The sequence below is a fragment of the Rattus rattus genome, chromosome 2, assembly GCF_011064425.1.
Source record: "Rattus rattus isolate New Zealand chromosome 2, Rrattus_CSIRO_v1, whole genome shotgun sequence".
NCBI lineage: Eukaryota > Metazoa > Chordata > Mammalia > Rodentia > Muridae > Rattus > Rattus rattus.
The window spans coordinates 165224454-165234733 of NC_046155.1; the positions used below are offsets into that span (position 1 = coordinate 165224454).

General features: G+C 51.7%; 1 protein-coding gene across 1 annotated transcript; it reads right to left on the reverse strand.

Annotated features, from left to right (window-relative positions):
* Nucleotides 1-363: 363 nt before the first annotated feature.
* Krtdap (keratinocyte differentiation associated protein) lies at nucleotides 364-3341 on the reverse strand. The gene is made up of 6 exons (XM_032896157.1): nucleotides 3246-3341; nucleotides 1761-1799; nucleotides 1595-1633; nucleotides 1402-1446; nucleotides 788-835; nucleotides 364-529 (listed from the first exon to the last, which is right to left on the reverse strand). Exons 1-6 carry the CDS (start codon nucleotides 3330-3332, stop codon nucleotides 491-493), a joined length of 297 nt encoding a protein of 98 aa, XP_032752048.1. The 5' UTR covers nucleotides 3333-3341; the 3' UTR covers nucleotides 364-490.
* Between the last annotated feature and the right edge of the window lie 6939 nt (nucleotides 3342-10280).

Below are 10280 nucleotides of genomic sequence, written 5' to 3' on the forward strand. Positions count from 1 at the left end.
AATTGGATGGAGCGTGTGCCGATCGTCGATGACGTCACATCCCTCACCTCCAATCACCATCCCCCACACCTAGGACCACCTGGTTTCTTCACCTCTCGAGTGCTCCCATCTGTTGTTGTGGGACAGGTGAATCTGTGGCGCGTCCCTCACCTCTGGTTGTCAGGTAATTCGTAAACAAGCTCTAGAAACTTGACTCAGGAGATTAGCTCGCTGTGCAGGATGGACTCCGTACCTTCCCGTGTCCCTTACTGCTTCCCCTCTACCTCCTTACCGGCCTCCGAAAACCCAGGGTTCTCCCTACCAGCCTTAATTCTTCTCCTGAGCCCCGTAGGACAAGGACAGACACACAGATTCGGCAGCCACTCGAGTGGAAAACACTTTATTGGAGATACTGGGCCAGGGGAGATGTGTCGTAGGATGGACTTCGGATTCCACGCTTGGCTCCTCTTCTAGTGGGGTCAGCCTAGGTCCTAGGTCTTAAAGAGAATGGTCACTGGTAATCAGGAACTGCGCTTCTCAGTCCTTTCACCTGAAGGGCAAGGGGGGACGGTGAGGTTGTGGATCCCCCACCCCGGGGTTGGAGCCCCCATGACGAAGCCGGGGTGGGTGGGGCTTTGGTGGGAACGGGTTCTCAGCCTGGTCTAGATTTCCATCGTCGTCTGAGTGTAGTAGCTAAGATGGCCCTGAGCTACGGGGAAAGGTTCCTCCTCCATTCATCATCCCCACACAACCCTCACCTCTGCCCTCACCCCATTCTCCCTAACTTCTGAAGGTATACCACTCTTACCTTAGGGAAGAATTCCCAGTTAATGAAAGGAAGCGCTTTTTTGAACATCTAAAAGAAGGGGAGGGAGCCAGGTAAGCATTCATTGAGTGAACCAGTGAAAGCTCAGTGAGTGACCAGGGATCAATAGGCACCCCCTGAATACGTATGGAGCCACTGAATGAACAGGAATCAGTAATCACACGCTGTGCTCGCCAATGTAGACCGAGCTTTTGGTTATAATCGTAGTAAGAGCCCACATTCTTACTCTCATTCCGTGTCTGCTCTGTACTAGCTACTGTGTAAACATGCTCTTATTTAGGCGTGACAGCAGCCTCTTCAGGAAAGCATTGTCTTCGTGCCCACTTTGCAGATGAAAACACTGAGGCTCACAGAATCAGAGCCGTTTGCAGGGGGCCATGCAGAAAGCACAGAGCCAAGAGGTACAAATGCTAGGCCTAGCTAGAGCAACGATTCAGCTTTCCTGGTTTAGGTAAACCTCCGTTTTTTCTTGAGGCCCTTAACTATGTACCCCAGGCTGGCCTTGAACTCACGATCCTCCCACCCCAGGCACTGGAGTGCTGAAATTACAGGCGTGCTTCACCACACCTGGCTCTCAATGACAGCCCAACACTTACATCAGTGAGGACGTGCCAGTTCAGGAAGTCATCCGACTTAAAGGCCTGTGGGGGGAAAAAAGACAGACCAGAAGCTGGTCAGTTCTAGAGGATACCCACACATTGCCCAGCCCTCTGGAAAAGATGAAGATGGGCCCAGAAACGTTGAAAGCTGTCTCCTCTATGAGGTGGGGCAAGCCATGGGGTTACTCACAGACTGTAACTTGTTAAAGTTCAGGAACTCACTAAGGCCCTAGGCAAACAAAACAAAACAAAACAAAACAAACAAACAAACAAAAGCAAAACAGGGAGTTAGAGAAGCCAGCAGGAGGACAGAGGTGGGACATCAGACTTGGGAGAAGGGAAAAGCAGGTGTTTACCTCTGTTCCCGAAGGGTAATTACCGGAGGTGGTATCTTCCTGCAGAGGGTGACAGAGACAGGGGAGCCTGTGAATGGTGAGCCGTCCTCCCTGACACCCCTCCTTCCTCTCCTCTTCCTCTGCCAACTGCCCCTCAGAGGTGCCTGTACATTATCTCTCACTGGGGCCCCAGTGCCAGCACCATTCTGGTCCGGTACACCCAGTTGCAGGTTGGTAGGTAGAAAAGGTGGAGAAGGGACCCCAGCTCACAAAACCAGCTAGTACTGCTTGGCCATTGATTTTCTGTGTGCCCCAAACAGCCTTGCTTGTTGACCCGGCTGGGCGAAGACAGGAGCACGGGCAGGAGCCAAGCCCCTGAGGTAAGCTGCCCGCCTCTGGTAGGATGCGGCTAGCTTCCCTCCTGGCTCAGGTAAATATAACTTTCTCCATCCCAAAAGACCTCTGTCCTCCATCTTACAGATCCTCATCTCCTCTGCACCACAGAGGTCACAAACATGTACCCAGAGGAAGAGGCGTCCTAGTGCTCAGAGCCCAGTAGTTTGACATATTTGTCTTAAATCTGGATTAAAGGCAGGCAGGAGGGGTCTGAAGTGATGGCTCACAGGTTAAGAACACCTACTGCTCCTGTACAGGACGCCAGTTTGGTTCCCAGCACGTGCATGAGGGGTCTCGAAACTGCCCATAACCATCACTCCAGCTCCCGTACTGAGCACGCTCTTTTGGCCTCCGTAGCAACTGGCATGTACACACACACACACACACACACACACACACACACACACACACACACACACACACCATACAGGCTTAGTTAAAACTAAAATCTTAAGAATAAAAAACAAACTTAAAAAAAAAAAAGGGCAGGGTTCAACTATGTAGCCCAAATGAACCCCAATCTCCTCATCCTCCTGACTCAGCCTCCCAAGTGCTGTGGTCACAACTGGGCTACACTACCCCCAGCTAATTCTTGATGAGTACAAATTCATGCAGCAGACTGGCCAAAGCCATTTGAGACCCAAGCAGATCCTGCTGTCCCCAAGGCCACCTGCTCAAATCCAGTTGACACCAAGCCCCCTTGTCTTAGACTTTCAAAGCCAGGAAGCACATTCTTCCCTTCCCTCAGGATAAGAGAGAAGCAGAGGGGCTCCAGGGGTCCTCTCTGTCTAGGGACAAGATCGTGAGTCTAGACCAGCAGGGAGCCTCCCACCATCTGGAAGCTACGCAGAGTGTTAGGGAGGCTGGATGAAGGGGATCCTGATGACCTACCTCAACTCCCAGCTCCCCCTCCCACCTTACCACTCTCCCCAGAGTTAATTCTGTCTTTCCCCTCCTTTTGCACCGAGCTATATCCCCAGATTCTCCCCTCCCTCTTCTCTCCTCTCCACGGGACCCAAGCTTCTCCGGCTGCCAGAGATGCCCAAAAAATAAGTCACCGAGGGGCAGCCGGATAACAGGTGTGGAAAAGGCTGCCGCCTGTGTAGTTACCATAGGCGTCCCCAGGGCTGCTCCCTGGGCTGCATGCAATGACAGAAGAGAGAGGAGAGCCACGATGGGAAGAATTGGGATCTTCATGGTGTCCGGTTTGGGGTGCTCTGAGGCGGGGCCTCCCTGGTGGCCCTTTATATTAGCAAGGAGGTAGCTATGAAAAGGAGAGGGTTCCCACCCTCGTGACTCATCCCCAGATCACGTCGCCCACCCCTGGGGCTCCGGGAGGGGGAGGCAGACACTGTTCCCAGTATATCTTTGATTTCTCAATTCTCATTACTCCCCAGGCTCTCGCAAGGTGAGGCTGCCATGGGTCTGTTCATGCACGGGGTAATGGGATGGAATCAGGTTGAGCCTGTCCCTGCAAGAGCTGCCATCCAAGCCAGCCCTCCTTCATCGCTTTTCCCCTCTCAGTCACACTGGGTCCCCCACCCTGACAAATCCATCTAAAGCCGTTGGGCTGGTGTAAGGCCTTCCATGATGTGGACTCCACCTGCCTCTCCAGCTCACTTCTTTTTCTCTCCTTGTACAAACTCACGCTGGCCAGATAACTTGGACTCCTTACCAAGCACGCCATTCCTCCTCCTCCGGACATCTGACCAAGTCTTTCATCCCCTTAACCCTTTCCTTCCTTCCTTTCCTTGCAGTCATTTGTAATAGGGTCTCGGGTCTCAGGTAGCCCCGGCTGATTCTCTGTATAGACAAGGGCAACCTTGAACCCCCTATCTTCCTCCTCCTCCTCCTCCTCCTCCTCCTCCTCCTCCTCCTCCTCCTCTTCTTCTTCCTCCTCCTCCAAGTGCTGAAGGGACTCAAATGCATCACCTGAAATGCTGTTTGCTCATCTCCAGTCCACAGAAATATCCCTAATTTCTCATTTATTTCCTTGATAAATCTCATACACATGCATATATATGTATGTGTATATGGTGTGTGTGTGTGTGTGTGTGTGTGTGTGTATGGATGGGAAGAGCATACACACACATATGTATATGTACATATATTCACACACACACACACACCCACCCCTCCCAGTCTCTCTAACCGGGCTAGCCTCAAACTCACTATGTAGCCAAGGATGGCCTTGCACTTATGAGCCTCCTGCCTCTACCTTGCACATCTGGACTACATCTGGTTTATATGATGGTGGGACTCAAACCCAGGGCCTTGTGCACGTTAGGCAAGCACTCTATCAACTGAGCTATATCCCCAGGCCGGGAACTGTGTATTTATTAACCCTCTTTCTGTCCACCGGCACCATGCCCAAGACACACTGCAATGGAGATTGGGAGCATCAGAACCACCCACCCATCCCCTGGTCTAGCGCTGCACTTTGCTCTCTTGGGCCCGGACCCTGCGTAGTATCCAGCTCTTGCCCTGGGATTCCACATAGATGACTGAGGAAGACACGGAGAGGAGAAACACGAGAGGCAGAAGCCGATGTCCCAGAGACAACCCCTTCCCCCCTGCAGAGGAGGATCAGAGCTGCTCTGACTCCAAGCGCTTGGTCCATGTCCCTAAACAATCCCACTTCCCACCGCACCCTTAGCGCGTGAGTGGGATCACCCCAAAGTGACAAAGAGCCCGATGACGCAACCATCTGCAATGAGGTCCAGATGGCTCAACCGGTGTCACAGGCAGGTGATGGGACAGAGACGAACACTGTCCTGGCAGAGAATCCCTTTATCTGAGGGTGGAGTTCCTTACCCCAACCTGAGGCAACACACACAATAGGCAGGCCTAGGGTGGGACGAATGTTTGTGACCCCCAGAGACTGGTACTGCAGTCCCCTGCTGCCCCCACACCCCAGGGCCCTCTTTAGCCTCACAGAGCCTCTCCAAAGGGCACAGAGCATCTTCCACTTTGCCAAAACCGTGGAAGAACACAGCCTTGAGGAACACCTTCCTCCCATAACGACCATGTGACTGTGGACGTCAGGTTCATCCGACACTCCTGGAGGGGACGAGGAAGGGAATAAACGGAGCTGGGTGGAGTTCCTCCCCTGGGGTTTTCTGGAGGACACAGTTCTTACCAGCAGGGATATTCATTCTGTTTAACTAATTAGCAGTGCCTGAACAGAGGCACTGGAAGAAGTGAGAACCAGACAAAAGAGAACAGATATTATGCAAATCAGCTCCATTTAGACATGCTAATGGCAGAATCCAATTTCAGCCCTAGCACAGAGCCAGCACCAACACCACACTGGCCTCTCCCCCAGCTCTGGGTCTGTGGTAGGGCTTTTGTAGCAAACGGACATCTCCATGATGGGTTTTTTTTTCCCACATAATGGTACCAAATAACATTGCCCATTCTGACTTTGTGGCAGGCCTTGTGCTAAATATTCTGAGTCCATGATCTCATCGAATTATCAGAAGTCCTGGGAGGAAGGCATTGTAATTACCCACATTCTGTGGGTGGGGGAGCCACGGCAAATATGGAGGTTAAATAACTTGACAGAGGTCTCACAGCTGGGGTGTGTGTGTGTGTGTGTGTGTGTGTGTGTGTGTGTGTGTGTGTGTGCGTGCATGTGTAGGTCAGAAGACAACTTTCAGGAGCCAGTTTTAGTTTTCTCCCAGCTGAGCCATCTTGCTGACCCTTTTTGCTTTTACGACAGGATCTCACTCAGGTTCGTAGACCAGGGGCTAGAGTGCAGGCCAGCATGAAAGACCTGGAATCCCGAGACCTGAGCTGGGTCTCTGACAGCCATCGCTCCACTGTGTGATAATATTAGACCGTTGGCCTGAGAGCACAGGGCAGACTCAGTAGCCCCCTTGGCCAGAAGTGCTCAACAAACGAAAAGAAGGAACTAGCCAGGCATAGCTGAATGGCTATCATCCCAGGTAATCCAGAAGCTGAGGCGGGAGGATGAGGCTCAAGGTCTACCTTGAGTGAGTTCAAGGCCAGCCTGAGTAACCTAGTGAGATCCTGACTGGAAATAAACAGTAATAGAGGACTGAGAGTGTAGCTCAGTGGTAATGCAGGTGCCCAGAATCCACCGGCGAGGGAGTTTGCATATGGCTTGTAGGAAGAACGTGTACAGGCTCTGAGTTCAATCCCCAGCCCTGGGCAGCAGCACGGGGGAGTGGGGGACTCATACTGGCGTTTGGCAACTCTGTGTCGGACAGGGAACCAGCAATTAACTACCTACCTCAGTTTGCAGATGTCCCACATAGGAAACCCATCTTCCCACACCAAGTATGTCTTTGAAGGTTCTAGCTGGGTGTGGTGGCCATTGGGGCCTGGAGAGCGGGAGACCAGCCTTGGCTACGTAACAAGATCCTATCTCAGGAAACAAACAAACAAAACTTTTAATCAAATGAAGCTAGTCCTCTAGTCCAGACCCCAGGTTTGTGGCTGTAGCGTATAAAGACAAAACACCTCTAAACGCAAGGCAATCCACTCAGGTGCTCGGCAGAAGGAATTCTGATCCCTAGTGTGTGTGTGCGTGTGTGGTCTGTGTGTATGGTGGGCATGTGGTGTGCATGTGTGTATGTGGTGTGTGTGGTGTGTGTGTGTGTGTGTGTGTGTGGCATGCATGAATGGTGTACAGTATAGTGATGGGATTGTGTATGTGTGTGTATGTGTGTGGTCTGTGTGGTGTGTGTGTGGTATGTATGTGTGTGTGTGGTCTATATGTATGGTAAGCATGTGGTGTGCATGTGTGTATGTGGTGTGTGTGGTATGTGTGTGTGTGTGGTGTGTGTGGTGTGTGGAGTATGTTTGTGTGTGTATATGGTGTTTATGTGTATGTGTGTTTGGGGTGTGTGTGTGTGGTGTGTGTGAGTGTGTGTGGTGTGTGGTGTGGCATACATGAATGGTATACAGTATAGTGATGGGATTGTGTATGTGTGTGTGGTCTGTGTGTGTGGTGTGTGGGGTATGTGTGTGTGGTATAATAGTGTGTGTGTATGTGTGTGATCTGTGTGTATGTGTGTGTATGTGGTATGTGGTATGTGTGTATGTGTGTGGTGTGTGTGTGGTGTGTGTGTGGGGGGGTGGCATGCATGAATGATGTGCAGTGTAGTGATGGGGTTGTGTATGGGTATGGTATGTGTGGTGTGTTTGAGTGTGTGGTGTGTGTGTATGGTGTGTGTGTGTGTATTATGTATGTGGTATGTGCGTGATGTACATGTGGGGAGTACATGTGTGTGGTATGTGTGTGTATGTGTGGTTTGTGTGGTGTGTGTGTGTATGTGTGGTTCGTGTGGTGTGTGTGTGTATGTGTGGTTCGTGGGGTGTGTGTGTGTGTGTGTGTGTGTGTGTGTGTGTGTGTGTGCATGTGTAGGTCAGAAGACAACTTTCAGGAGCCAGTTTTAGTTTTCTCCCAGCTGAGCCATCTTGCTGACCCTTTTTGCTTTTACGACAGGATCTCACTCAGGTTCGTAGACCAGGGGCTAGAGTGTGGCCAGTAAATTGCTTGTCATACATGGGTCCCCAGACTTGATGAAGTAGCTGCCTAGCTGTGTGGATTCCTGGGCTTGCTATTTCTGGGTTCGATATAGTCAGCCAGCCTAGCCTATTTAAGAAGCCAGTGAGAGACCCTGTCTCAAAGACAAAGTGGATGGCTCCTGAGGAATGGCCTTCTGGCCAACACTTGGACATGAGCATGTGTTGCACCCATGCATGAGCTCTTTCTCTCTTCCTCTCTCTTCCTCTCTCTCTGTCTCTCTCTCTCTCTGTCTGTCTGTCTGTCTGTCTCTCTCTCTCTCTCTCTCTCTCTCACACACACACACACACACACACACACACACACACACACGATTCCCTCCACCTGCCTCAGCCGTCCAAGCAGCTGGAAAGATAGGTTCAGCTCCCTGATAAATTCTCAAGAGTGACGTGACTTTTCTGTTGAGTACTGGTCTTGGTGTCCCTCTCCATATCCCCCTCCCCCTGCCTTCATCTACTCACACTGCCTTGGTGACTTTGTGTTCCCCGAGTGTCCAAAGTCCCATAGAGTGGGGAAAGGGGTGGGTAGTTTTCAATAGGGGAGGTCGTGACAGCTCATTAGTCAGGGAGGGAGTCCCCCAGGATTCCACTCTGCTCTGAATGAATGCATAGAGTGATGGGGGGGTCCCACTGACACTAACCCCATCTCCAGGTCTAGTTACTTCCAATCCTCCGCTGAGTACAACCAGGAAACCCCTATTTTCTCACTACCTGCCCCCACCCCTCTCCAAATGTGACAGAACTTGAATGTGGGTAGGAGGTAAGGCCCAGCCCCGATTGCTACATCATGACATACACTGGGACAGAAGCCAGACTCCTGGGACACCAGATACTCCAGGACTTTGGGGACACATGGGGGAAATCCATGGAGAAAGAAGGGAGCCTGGGGTCTCAGAGAGGGTGCGGGCAATTAGAGTCAGAACTCGGGAAGAAGAGCCCCCATTCCCTCAGTGCAGATTATTACCCCACTCCCGGAAAGGCAGCATCACAGCAGGCCCTCCTCCCATTCCGGAAGCTGATTGCCTACACTTCTCCCAGGAAGACTTCCTGATCTGTCCCACCACTGAACTCCAATCCCTCCTTCCATTGGGTAATCCATAAATATTTCTTGAGTAGATGCTTCAGTTCTTACAGGCGGCACAGAGCCACCTAGCAAAATAAACAAGCCGGGGAGATGGTAACAGTTGTTGCGACCAAAGACTACCTAGGGAGGAGCCTGAGAACTGAGACCTGCAGAGAAACAGAGAGAGATCTTGCCTATTGAAGGTGGGGAGAAGTTGAACCGGACCTGGTCCCTGAGGCAGGAACATTCTGAGTTCAAATCCTGTACTGCATAATCATTGGACTTTAAACACTCCCTCTTTCTCCTCCTCCCCCCTCCTCCCCCCCCCCCCCCCCCTTCTCTCCCCCCCTCTCCCCTCCCCCACATCCTCCCTCCCTCCCCTCCCCCTCCCGTCCCCCCCCCCCATCTCCTAGCTCCAGGTTATCTAGGAGGAAGGGACTACTTCCTGTTATTGGTGGGCCGCTTACACTACCAGACAACCTCAGGTTAAACTCGAAAGAATCAGGAACATCCCCTTAAGAGTCTGGGGCCATCTTGATCCTAGTTACTTGGTAACTAGGGACTGGCCCCAGGAGACCTAGGTCCATGACAGGTTCCCATTCACACAGCAGGCGGCACTGTTGCCAGTGAGAGCAGGGCTTCTCCCGGGACAGCCTCTCGTCCGCCCTCATGTGGCTGTGTCGAGGTATTACAAGGCCCTCAATACAGTAGCGTAGTCGAACAACTCGGAGCCTCAATTTAAAAAACAAATTAAGGCGAAGGCAGAGCAAAGGAGTGAACCAGAATTTCCGATCAGAAGAAGTATGCTTGAGAGAGCCTAGGGCCAGGTTTCACTGATTCACAACTTAAGGCCTTGTGTTGTATTACTACAAAGACAACTGCCAAGGGCTTAGCAAACTTGCAAACGGCACAGGACCCGCTTGATTTGGTAGGTTTTCTTCTCTTTCTTTCAATTCCTGGTCCCCCTCCTGCTCCATGGATGTCGTGGTGGGAGGACTGTGATAGGGGCTGCTACATTTGGGCACTGTGTATCAGTCCCATGAAACACAGAACTTTCTGGCCCTGTCCCAGGGGCTCCTCGGCCTGTGCCCAGGGCCTGTGTCTCATGTACTGGTTCACTAACGGGATAGTTCCCTGCCTGCCTTCCTCAGGGTCACAGCAGCTGTTACATGACAAGGTAGTGGCTTAGGCTCCCCATTAATTTGCCAGCTTCCTAAACACCGTCGCCGTCTGCTGGTCCCATCCAACCATGAATGTATGGCATGCCCAACTATATTCTCCACGAGTCTGTCCTGCCCAGTCCCTGTGTGTCCACCACCAGGACTGCTCTGTCGTTTTGAACAGCCTCCTGACTCCAATCTACTTTGAGCCCTTTCAGGCTATCGAAACATCTCTAGCTACTAAGTGCAGTACTGTAAGTCATATGTTAGGCAAAAATTGCGTTTGCAGACAGAGAAACTTGCAGGAAGCCATCAGCTTCCTGTGTTACCCAAACCTAAGCCCAGGTCCCCTCTCTCTCCAGACGACTG